This window comes from Corvus kubaryi, unplaced genomic scaffold, assembly GCF_017639235.1.
Source record: "Corvus kubaryi isolate FWS band 111438036 unplaced genomic scaffold, C.kubaryi_AGA036_p1.0 135, whole genome shotgun sequence".
NCBI classification, from domain to species: domain Eukaryota; kingdom Metazoa; phylum Chordata; class Aves; order Passeriformes; family Corvidae; genus Corvus; species Corvus kubaryi.
In genome coordinates, this window is record NW_024580669.1 from 131,379 (window position 1) to 143,733 (window position 12,355).

A 12,355-nucleotide genomic window follows, 5' to 3' on the forward strand; every position below is an offset into this window, starting at 1 on the left:
GTGGGATCTGTGGCACCAGGAAATGATAAATCCCGGAGGATTTCTCCGCTCCAGGGCAGCACAAGCTCCTCTGCTGAGGAGAAGAGGATCAGGGTCAGGATTTAGCCTCGGTCAAAACAACCTGGTGTTTTTTTTGTGGGATCTCTGGCACTGGGAGATGATAAATTCTGGAGGATTTCTCCATCTCCAGGTTGGCACAAGCTCCTCTCCTCAGCAGGAAAGGATCAGGGTCAGGATTTTGCCTTGGTCAAGGGTGTGCAAAACAACCTGAGGGGGTTTTTGTGGGGTCTGATGATAAATTCCGGAGGATTTCTGCCATCTCCAGGTTGGCACAAGCTCCTCTGCTGAGGAGAGGAGGATCAGGGTTGGGATTTAGCCTTGGTCAAAACAACCTGGTGGGGTTTTTGTGGGATCTGTGGGATCTGTGGCACCGGGAGACGACAAATCCTGGAGGATTTCTCCGTCTCCAGGCCTGCACAAGCTCCTCTGCTGAGGAGATGATGATCAGGGTGAGGATTTTGCCTTGGTCAAGGGCGTGCAAAACAACCTGGGATCTTTTTGTGGGATCTGTGGCACCAGGAAATGATAAATCCCCGGAGGATTTCTCCATCTCCAGGTCTACACAAGCTCCTCTCCTCAGCAGAACCGCGGCGCCTGCTCTCGAAGCGCCGATGGAAGGGGAGGGACATCGCTCCAGCTTCAGAGCCCTCCCCCGGCGGCTTTCAAAGAGTTCGCTTCTCAGAGGCCCCTCCTGAGCCTGGAATCCTCCCGAGAGGGAGTTTTGTGATCCCGGAGAGAGGGAGGAACGTGCGGCCGAGTCAGACCCTGGTTTTGCTTCAGTAGGAAACAGCTTGAGCTCAGTGAGAACTGTCCTCATCGCATCCCAGGCACACAGGGATGCGCTGCTTTTCCTTTAACTCCAATCCCCCTCTGGAATTCCTGCCCCTCTCCGATGACTCGCAGCCAGCCCTTTCTTCCCTGAAATCCTCCTTCAGCCTCCCAGGGTTTGCTGCTCCGCCGCTTCCATCGCTTTTCTCCCTCCTGATTTTTGGGGAGGTCCCTCCCCTCTCCCTCAGCTCATCCCAAACACCGGGCCCACCCAGGGCTTGAGAATTGGACACCTGAGGATTGGAATTGACACCTGGGAACTCAGAATTAATTAAGCTCTCACCAACCAACAGCTCCAAGTTCTTCTCCCAGGGCTGCTCCCAATAAATACCAACAATCAAAGGATGGGTTAGCACATTCCCGAAGAACTGGATTTAGAAAAGGTGGATCTCAGGGGCTTGTCCCTGTAGGCAGAGCTCTGTGGCCACCAGGCCCGGCAGGACAGCAAGTTCCAGGCTTTGGGATGACACGTTCCCCAGGCCGGGATGTTGTGGCTCCTCATTTCCATGGGTTTTCCTGGCACGCCGGGCCTTGGGGAGCTCCCTGGCACTGTGGAGACACCAAGTGCCATACCTGAGTGAGTCCAGAGAAGGGGCAGTGGAGATGGGGAAGGGGCTGGAGCCCCAGGAGTGGCTGAGGGAGCTGGGAAGGGGCTCAGCCTGGAGCAAAGGAGGCTCCGGGGGGACCTTGTGGCTCTGCACAAGTCCCTGACAGGAGGGGGCAGCCGGGGGGGTCGGGCTCTGCTGGCAGGGAACAGGGACAGGAGAGAGGGAACGGCCTCAGGCTGGGCCAGGGGAGGGACAGGGTGGGCATCAGCAGGAATTTCCCCATGGAAAGGGCGCTCAGGCCTTGGCAGGGGCTGCCCAGGGAACTTTGGAGTGCCCATCCCTGCAGGTGTCCAAGGAATTCCTTCCTGGACGTGGCACTCAGGGCTCTGGGCTGGGGACAAGGTGGGGATCGGGCACAACTGGGACTCGATCATCTTGGAGGTTTTTTCCAACCTCAGTGATTCTGCGATTCCGTGTCCGGCGGCTGAAACACGGAAAATTCACCAAAACGTGAAAAAAGAACCCAACGCCTTCACGGGGTGGGCGTTCAGCCGCCGCCGGCAGCCGCGCGCGGACTACAACTCCCGCCAACCCCCGCGCGGCGCCGCGAGGAGGCGGGGCGCGGTGTCGCGCCGCGGGGGATGACGGGAGCTGTAGTCGCGACGGGGCGGAGCGCGGGCGGGAGGACTGCGTATCCCGGCCTGCAGCGCGGCCGCCAGGGCGGCGGGGCGGGACGGCGCGGGGCGGGGCCGGCGGCCCTGAGGGAACCGCAGCCGGAGCCGGAGCAGTCGGCGGCGATGTCGGTGCAGGTGGCGGTGGCCGCGCCCGCCGTGGAGCTGAAGGAGCTCGGCGGCCCCATGGACAAGGCGGCGGGGCCGCCGTGCGACCCTGTGGGCGCTCACGCGCCAGGGCGCGGCGTGGCGGCGGCCGCCTGCCCCGTGCCGGGCGCCGAGCGTGAGGCGGCCCCGGCCCCCTCCGCCGAGCGGCCTCCGGGGAGCGGCTGCCCCGGGCTGTCCTCGGCCGCCGGGCTGTCCTCGGCCGCCGCCAAGGTGCCGCAGGCTTCGGCCATGAAGAGGAGCGACCCGCACCACCCCCAGCACCGGCACCGCGACGGCGGCGAGAGCAGCGGCGCCGCGGCCGAGGCGCTCGTGAGCCCCGACGGCACCGTCACCGAGGCGCCGCGCACCGTCAAGAAGGTAACGGGGGCCACACCGGGAACCCCCCGGCGGGACTGTGCGGGACAGCGGCTCGGGGGAGCCGGCCCGGGGCTCGGGGCCGCGGCGCTGCCTCCGCCGGGCAGGGGCCGGCCCGCTGTGGGGTCCCCGGTGCGCGGGGGGTGTCGGTGACCCCGCGGGGGTGCCCCAGGGCCGTGGCTGCATTTTGGGGCCGTGGTCTGCCATGTCTGGGGGTCTGTCTGCGCCACGTCCCCCCCGTGTCTGCCCTGTGGGGTGGCGCTGGGTGCGTTCACAGCCCGTTCCCGCACCCCCAGGTGTGGGGGTGCCTGCGGGAAACGCGGTACGTGAGCTCCAGGGTGTGTGTGGGTTCACATCAGGTTCACGCTCCCAGGGTTATCTTGGAAATACGGATAAGCAGCAGATAAAAATGTACCGGGAGCCGCCGGTGACGTTGGCATGCGAGGCACGGCCAGGTGTGCCCGTACCTGGATGCGGGATGTCCCTGTGCCTTGGGGTGAGTCAGGGTGGGTTTTGGGGTGCCCCATCCCGGCTGTGACCTTCCAGCTTCACCCCAGGAGCGTGTGGAGCTCTGTCCTCCTGGTGAATCCATCTGCGTGTCTGCAGCTCCTCAGGTGGATGCAGCCGTGGGCACGGACACTCCCTGGAGTAGGGGGGTTGTGTGTGCTCTGCTGTGGATACATCCTCCGTGCGTGGATGGAGGGAAATGCACATTTTCCTGGTCTTTTCGTGCCTGGCATCCTTCCCGTTGGAAAGCTCAGGAGGAGGAGTTGTCCCCCGTGAAACTTTTGAGGGGTGTAGGAAAAGAAGTGTCCTTGTCCTAAGGGGAGCCTCCCATCTCATGAAACTTTGGGGTGAAGACTGCACCTCCCTACTCATGGACTTCCACCCTCTTTTGGGGTTGCTCCAATATTTCCTCTCCCTTTGGAAGACCCAGGGTGAGGGAATTTGTCTCCATAACTGTGATTTCCTTAAACCATGGCTTCCCTGAAATTCCAGTTTCTCCTTGGAAGGAGAGCACATCCCTGCAGGACAAGGTCTGCCCGTGAGGAGAGTCTGGATCAAGGTTTCTTCATCCCCCTAAAATTCCCTGCTGGGGGGTTCAGCTCCTCGATAAAGGACATTTTTCCTCTAAGATCATGACTCCCATCCCCAGTGTCTGGAGCCTTCTCTGTCTGATATTCTAATCCCATCTCTATTTTTAGAGACCCTCAGGGCACCCATATTTCTCCTCAGCTCTGCTCAGTACTTCTAAACTCTTTATCCCGTCCCTCTCCGTTCGTTCCTGGGTTAAACCACAAGAAGGGATTTGTCCTTGCACTTCCCCTCCTGAATTCCATGGCATTGAATTCCCACTAAGCCTGGGAGGAAAGGGTGGGCTGGGCTGGGGTCGTTACCAGGAACGGCTTCAAACCTGCGTTGCTCCCTGGGTGCTCCTAATCCCAGCAGCTGGTGCCTCGAAGGAGCAGAGCAAAGGATCCAGGAGAAAGCTGGAATTCCACGTGAGGAGCAGCCCAGCTCCCAGCTGGCTCCTGGGAGGGGTTTCTTTGGAGCTGCCGATCCGTCTGGTTGCTAAAGGCAGTGGGATGTGCTGCTGGAAGGGGATCTGGGAGCACAAACTGTTCCTTCTCCTCCTTTTCCCAGTGACTTCAGCGGGTTTCTGCCACTCAAACCAGGCTTTGCATTTACCACATCTCCACATCCAGGCTCCTCTCCTCCTCAGGGAGCCGTGGTATTGGAATAAAACCAGATTTGGGAGCCATCAAATTGTCCCCGGGTCTGTGGCTGTAAAATTGGGCATGTGGAGCTGAAGCATCTGGTGAAAGGAGGTTTAGAACCAAAACAAGCAAGATGATTTTTTTTTTTTTTTACTCAGATCCAACAGAACTTTGCTGAAACAGAGGTAAAAGTCTAATTAAAATGGGTGAAATTTGTAGTGAAACTGATTCTAAACAGTGTTTGGAAGAAAAAAAAAATCTCAGTAGCTTTTTATTGACTGGGTTATAGATTGTACAGATATATTTTTCTTGGGGTTTTTTCCCTTTCCTTGAAATCTTAACACCCGTCCTTGAAACACCACGCCACTAAATTGGGATTTTGTAGTCCTGAGACAGAACCAGAGTTCCCAGAAAATTCCAGTGACTCTTTTCCTCTGATACCTCTCTCATTTGAAATCTTCTTCTCTGTCAGTTCAGTATTTTATTTATCTGTCTGCTTTTAGATGTTCTGATTTGTATTTTACCTTGGTAGGGTATAAAATAGGAAGTAATAGATGGAGTAAAATTATATTTTTAGGTATACAAATACTTTTATTATTATTATTTTATATTTTTATATATATTTATATGCACACATAGATGGTGCTGGGTTTCTCTCAAAAAAAGAAGATCCGATCTTGGGGAAAAGACCCCTGGAATCCCGTTGTTGTTCCCTTTGGATTCTTGCTGGAAATGCTGTAATTCCTCATTCCTGAGGTGACACTGGACTTTTGAGACGTGGGATAATGGTTCCAAACCTTCTCCTGACCCTCTCTCCTTGCCCTCCTCCAGCTTCTCCCGTGGCAAACGGGATGAAATTCCCCCCTTTAGGTTGAGTGAATTTCCCGGTGGATGAACCTCTCCAGCGTGTGGGGTCGAGGAAGAGCTGGGAATGGAGTGGGCGATGGAAAAGCCTCTCCAGGAGCTGCCCTGGCTCAGCCGTGGGGTGGATTTGGGGTGGATTTGGGGTGAGTCAGGGGCGCGTGGGGAGCGAGGTGAAGCCAGGGGGGCTGAGTAACAGCTTCAGGTGTCCTGGGCTAAACTTATCCGTGCCTGTGAGTCAGGGCCTGAGTCACCTGGGCTGGTTTTTGGGGTTTTAGTGGTGTTTTGATGAGGAGCTGATCGCTCATCAGCTCTGGGGGAGTGGTGGATGCTCGTGGTGTGTTAGTTCTTAGAGCGTTCCCAGATCCAAGGGCTGAGAGTCACAGAACTTCTGGAAATCTGTTACTAGTGAGGGGGGAGCTGTAATTAAGACTCCCAAGCTGATTAACTGGGTGATCTTAGCCTTGTCATGGCAACTCTGTGCCCCTTTCCTTCAGCTGAGAGAAGAGTCGTGGAATCACGGGATGGGATGGGGTAGGAGGGACCTTAAAGCCCGTCCAGTTCCAACCCTCTTCCACAAGAAAAACTTGGATTTAAACAGATTCAGGTCTTGGTTTAATGCTTGTGAAGTGCTTGGCACCTGCACCCCACACTGGGAAGGTTAAACGGCAGCCACTGGGAGGTTTTATATTAAGCAAACACCAACCCACAAAGCAAAAGGTGATATTTTTCCCCCCCCCCCCCGTCCCAGCAGAAAGCCCAGCTGCCTGCTCGGATTTCCAGCCGTGTTCTTGCGCTTTTCCCATCGTTACAGCCGAGGTTTTGGGCTGGGAAGGGATTGATTTGCTGGGGCTGTTGATTCATTTCGTGGGCACGGTTTGCTCTTTGCAGACGCCTCCGCAGCGCCGGGGGCTGTGGGAAGAAGCGATGGCTTTTGTCACCGTGTCACCGTGCGCCGCTAACGAGGTGCCACATCCTCCTGTCGTGTCCCTGCTCCGCTCTAACCCTCCTGAAACTCCTCACCGTGAAATTCCCCGGTGCAGGGATTTCATCCCAGAAAATGCCTGCTGCTCACTGGGCTGGCACATCACCTGACTGGGGAGCTGCCACGGGAGGTTTTGTTCTGCTCAGACTGTAAATGACTCTCATGTGGCTCCTCTAAACGATGCCTCTGACCTTGGTTCCCAGCAGATTTCACTGGGATGCGAGCCTCGCTTTTCCCGTGTAAATTCCCACCTTTGGTGGGGCACACGGATGGGGGGGATTTTTTGCCTCCGTTCAGGATTTTACATCCATGCGTGCGTTTCTCCTCTCTTTTTCCCTTCTAACCCCGAGCCGTCACTTCTGCCAGGTGATAAATGCTTCTCCCGGGGGCTGACTTCCCGGGAAATGCACGGAACGAGCATGGCTGGAATGCTCTTTAGGAAAACCTTCTGGGGGGAGGCCGTGTTCTTTAATTTGGCGCGATAATCGCCGATGAATCCGGGTTAATTTTGGAAGGTGCCTGTGTGGAACCGAGCGCACACAGATCAATCCATCAGCCTTTGGGGCTGAGGGGCGGGAAGGGAAGGTGAAGGGAGAGGGAAATAATGGCTGTGAAATGAGCTGGTGAGGGAACAGCAGCCGGGGAGAGCTGCAGGGAGCCTTGGAACTGGGAATGGCAAAGCTGCCCTTTGCCAGGGGGCTGTGGCACCGGAATCTGTTCCCGTGGCAGGTCAGAATCGCTGCAACACATCGAGATCTTTGTGTTGTGGCTCTCCTGGAGGGACAGAAAGCTGGTAGCTGAATTTCCAGGCAGTTAAAAGGCGTAGCTGGAGCTTTGGCCCTGAGTTGGGGTGTGAACAACAAGGCAGGGGAAGGAATTACAGCTCTGGGTGCTGCGTTTGACCGTTCAGGCTTTGCTTTTACCTCTGTCTGGTGAATTGTGAAGCCATGGGATTGACTGAAGTGCAGCAAGGAGGAGCTGGAGCTCCAAAGAAAGGAAGGAGCCAGGGAGCTCAGGTGGAGCAGGAAGATTGCTCCGTTTTGGTTAAATTAAGGAATGCTGCAAACTGAAGGAATGCAATTCTCAAGATGTTGAGCTGCCACGGTGGTAGGCTACGAAACCGAAACATTTTCTTCTCCAATATTTAGAATAAATGGATATTTAGGGCGAGTTTGGAGATGATCTTGAAGGTCTCCTCCAGCCCAAACCGTTCTGTGATTCAATGATTTATTTTCCATTTCAGTTTTGCTGTTTCAAAGCCAAAGGTCCAAGAGTAAAACCTCAGTCATGGGAGGGGAACCTCCTCCTCCTTGGGGTGGGATGGCTGATGTCCTCTCCTGTGGGGAGGGGAGCTGTGGGTCTCAAAATGGGAGCGATGGGTGGAAGAGAGACAGGCAGCCTGAGAAATAAGGTCCAGCCTCGAAATAAAAATCCTGGAGGCTGTTTGTTTGAGTCCCAGCAGAAGTGTTAGACTCCAGGGCTTGGAATGAGCAGCAAACTGACTGGGAGGAAAAGAGGGAGTTAAGGCTAAAATAAGCTTTAAATATTTCTTGTGTGAAATCCTCCGTGCTCAGGTCTGCAGTTAAAGGCACTTCCAGCAAAAAAAAAAAAAAACCAACAAAAAATCCCTCTGAAACGCTTCAATTTCAGCCTGGAGAAGGCATCAACCACTGAATTTCTTCCTTTGGTGCATCCAGGGGCTGCTGGTGTCAGCTCAGGGTGTTTCTTGATGGAAAGTTTGGAAATAGGAGCAGAAGGTGGGGAGCTTTCCAGCCGGGAGCAGCTGACGCAGGTGGCACCGGCACGGGGAGAAAATGGTTCGTATTTTTAGTTGCAGCATCAGCGCTGGCAGAATCAGCTGTTCCCAGCAACGTTCTGGGGCTTGAGGTGAGATATTGGGAGGAGGTAAAAAAGGAGGGAAGGTTTTAGGCAGCTCTGTTTGCTCCTTTTGGTGGTGCAGCTGTGAGGGACTCATTTCCAGAGGCAGAGGCGGTTGCGGGACCCAAAATTCAGTGTGTGTGTGTGTCCTGGATTAACCAGAGGCTTTGTGCAGTTAATCCCAGCTCCGCAGGAGGGAAGAGGCCTGAGGAATGTGGAATTCTTCAGGGAGCTTGGAGGTCAAAGATTTTTAAAAATTAAGGGTTTTTTGGAGAGGTTTTCTCATCTGACGCTGTGTTTAAGGCCTCAAAGCAGGGTTCAGTGCCCTTAGGAAGCGTGGATTTCTTGTTTCCAGTTGGATTTGGGAAGGTCAGTGTTCTCAAACGATGTTGGCTTGGCTTTTTTTTTGCATCCAAAGCCTGTCCAGCTTTTCCCAGAGCAGGAATTCAGCCTGATGGAGCCGCTAAGGAAGCTTTCAAACTTCAGATATTCCATAGGTGCAGCTCATGGCATCAGCGCTCACTCCCAAAATACATTCTGAATTCCCATAAAATCCCGGAATGCTTTGGGTGGGAAGGGTCCTTAAAGACCCCCCAGTGCCACCTGGGTGACACCTTCCCCTATCCCAGGTTGTTCCAAGAATGGACCAGAATTTGTTATCCCTCGAAACCACGGGTGAAGCTGATGAAATTGGCATCTTTGGCCACGCTTCTTTTTGGATCTGAGCTGTGGCACAGTTTGTGCTGCTGAGAGAACCTCGGGTTGCTTTTTAGTTCTTGAAATGTCTTTTGTTGTCGTTGCTGGGAAATGCGCTTGTGTAATTCTGTAAGTACGCGTTGAGATGTCTTTTATTTTTGCCATGCTAGAGTCACGCACAGATGTCTTGGCTGGAACAGTTGTTAGAGGGAGCCGAGGGTTCCGTGTGGCTTTCCAGAAGATTCTGGGGCCAACAGAAATGGAAATAAATGACATTTGCGGGGACTTCCAGAGGATTTGGGGTGACGTTGCCCAGCTCCTGTCCCAGGTGAAAGGAAATGTGACTTTGGAGCACTCTGGGATAAGCAAGGATGGGGCAGAGCCTGGAATTAACATTCCAAAAAGTGCTGGGGTGCTTTGTGTTCTCCAGCTTTTCCAAGGTTCTCCGTCTCGGGTTTGTAACTGGATTTTCCATCCCGGGAAGTGTCCAGGGCCGGGCTGGACAGGGCTTAGAGCACCCTGGGATGGTGCAAAATGAACCTGTTCCATCCACTGATGGACACAGCTTCTTCCCAAAGCTCTGAGTGTTTATTAATTCTAGGGGGTTTTATTTCTCCTCAGTTCCCAGCTTTAATATTCCCCTAATTTCCAGCTTTATCCTAAGAGTTGGAATGCTGCAGGGCTGGGACTGTTGGAACTCCAGGTATTTATATATATATTTTTTTTTTTCCCTGTCCTGACAGAGCCTTAAATAGGCAGCCAGTTGCATTTTTCATGAGAAGCAGAAAGAAGAGATAAAATCAGCTCAAAAATTAGGTACTTGCAAAAAAATTGCTGAACCACCCCATGGCAGATTAGATCCCAATGGCAAGTATTTAAAAAACAGAAGGAGTTAGGAAGTTCTGCTCCTTATTTACCCCCCAGAGGTGAACCTGATGGATGTTTCATCCTGGGAAAAGCCAGGGAATGGATCATTCCCATAAAAATGACTCAAGGACCAGTCTGGGCAAACAGCTCCCTGCAGTTCCTGCTGCTGTCTGTTCTCAGGGATGTTCCCAAAGCCGCTGACTCAGACCTGGAGTTCTCCAGGACTTTCTGGAGCTGGGGAATTCAGCTGGGATCCTTTTCAGTCTGGCCTGAGATGGTTTTTGTTGTTTGCAGGATGCACTGATGTGTTCAATGTGGCGTTTTTTGGTTAAAAACAACAAGACAACAACCCCCACCTTGGACGTTCTGGGCTGTAATTTCCAGCATTTCACATCGAGTTTGGCGTTAATTGAAGTGGTTTTCTGTAAAACAACCTGCAGTTTTTCTACTCTCCACTGGCATTGAATCCCTCTCCAGTCTTTCTGCTGTTACTGCGAGGTTTCAAAAGCTGATAACAAAATCCTTTTTGTCTTCAGCTAGCTCAGAAAATCGTGGGTTCTCCCGAGGGTTTGATTCAGGTGCAGGAGGTGTTATTGCTTGTCTGTGCTTTTAGCAAGTCCACTGAGGCCGAGACTCGGCTTCCCCTGCTGCAAATGAAAATATTTCTGTGCTCCCTGCGTTTGTTCAGCTTCCCTCGGCTGCTTTGGAGGCCAGGGCGGGTTGTAGAGGTGCTGAACCGGGGCAAAGACCAGAAAACATTCTTATTTTTGTTTCATTTCTTATTTTTGGGCTCTGCTAAGCCAAGCTGAGGCCCGAGAAGCCACAAGTGGATCAGTGAAGTCCCTTTATTTCGTGCTGAGGAGGTGACAAATGACAGCAGGCAGGGACATCGGCTGGAACTGCTGGGACAATGACCCCTCTGCTGGATCGCTCTGGAAATCAGAACGTGCAGAGCTGACAGCGTTAGCCCAGCAGGAAACAGCCCCAGGTTGTGCCAGGGGAGGTTCGGGTTGGATATGGGGAAAAATTCCTTCATGGAAAGGGTTGTCCGGCCCCCTCCATCCCCGGAGGGGTTTCCAAGGCGTGCGCTGGCCTGGGCAGCGCTGAGGGTGGTCGGACTCCCTGGGCTCCGAGGTGGTTTCCCACCTCAATGATTCCATGATTTCCTGGAAATGTAAGGCCTTGGCTTGGACAGGAGCAGCGTGGCGATGGAATTGACGTCCCGGAGGATTTGGTGGGAGGATGAGGCTGTTGGGTGGGCACGCAGCTCCCAGCGGCTGGAATGTCGCCTCATTCCCGATTTCCTCTGGCAGCTTTTATGGAGCTCTTTCCCTCCGGCAGCATCGCTGCTCGCTGGGCTGCCGGGAAGGTCAGGCGGGCAGCACTTGTGCTCTGGTGGATTTTAGACTGAGCTCTAAAATCTTATCTCACAGAAGACTCGGGGCGTGGGTTTATTCCCACCTTGTTGTAATCCCAATTTCCCAACCTCAGCATCCACTGTAGCTGGTGGGGAAAAAAAAAAACAACGTCTGGAGAGGAGAATGACCAAGGAACAAAATAAACAGTGCTGAATCGCAGCCTCTCTGATTTTTAATGCCTTTAAACAATGCCAAGATGAGCATGAAACAAACAGAACAAATTGGGCTCCAGTGAAGGATTGAAGGAGGGGAAGTGATTAAAGTCCTGTTGTATCTCCTTGCTGGAGGTGTCCTGTGGAACCTCCCTGCTGCTTCTGGTATTCCCAATAAATGAATGGGGACAATCAATTTCTTCTTCTGGAAATGATTTTGAGTTTCTTCCTGGAGGTTTGCTGACTGAAGTCTTGATGTTGCACCCATGGTTTTCACCTCAGCCCTTCGTTTATCAAACCCTGAGGGTGTTTTTCTCAGTCCTCTTTGCAGTTTTGGATCTGTGGGATTCATCCCTAGCCGTGGATTTAGAGGACGTGGTAGAAAATGGGAAGAAAGCTTTTTGAAAGCCTTTGTTGTGCAGGAAATATAAAATCTTCGATGCTTTCCCAGAGTTAGGAATGGAGCCTCACCCTGTGGTACCCAGGAGAGTGTCCACAGGGACATTAGAAAGTCCAGGAGAAATTCCAGACAGCAGAGGGCAGGAAGGAGAAAATAATTGAGTGAAGCTTAAAATAATTCGTATTTTAATAGGGAGAAAAATGATATTTGGCTTTACTGTCCTAGTAATTGACCACTGGGTGGATGCCTGTGGAAAACTTTGGGCTCAAAGAGTTTTGCTTTCAGAATTCCTGGAGTGAGGATTCAGCTTGGGGAAGAGCCCATCTCATTCCAACCCCCCAAAAAAAAGCCTGGAATCGATGTCAGGGAGTTTTTGTCTTGATTAGTGTCAGCTCTGCTCATTCCTGCTGTGCTGAAATTAAAGGAATATTTTCCAAACAGCTTTACCAGCCACACTATAGGCAGAGAAGAAATTTGGAAATCTCTTCCTCACAGACCAATTTTCCATGTTTCATTCTCCCAGGAGCCAGGAATAATTCTTCCAGCACCTTTGACTTGATGGGATGTCATATTTTTCCTTGATAAGAAAATTGAGGAGACCATGTTTGACTAAGCAAAATGAATATTTAATTGTGCTTGTGCTCAGCCTCATCCAGCACTTCCACGTGGATAAAAATGGGAGAGTTTCCTGGAGACAGACACAGTTTGGGGGGTTTTCCCCCCTTTTTTCCTAAATTTTGGCTCACCATCC

The 12,355-nt window shown here is 52.9% G+C and overlaps 1 protein-coding gene across 2 annotated transcripts in view; it reads left to right on the plus strand.

The window, feature by feature from the left end:
• Positions 1-2,187: 2,187 nt before the first annotated feature.
• The window catches only part of AHCYL2 (adenosylhomocysteinase like 2), a 74,744-nt gene continuing 64,576 nt past the window's right edge, over positions 2,188-12,355 (plus strand). For both annotated transcript variants that reach the window (XM_042051496.1, XM_042051485.1), the window contains exon 1: positions 2,188-2,632. In XM_042051496.1, the coding sequence (XP_041907430.1) occupies positions 2,234-2,632 (399 nt within the window). In that variant the 5' untranslated portion in view covers positions 2,188-2,233. The remainder of the gene's footprint in view (positions 2,633-12,355) is intronic.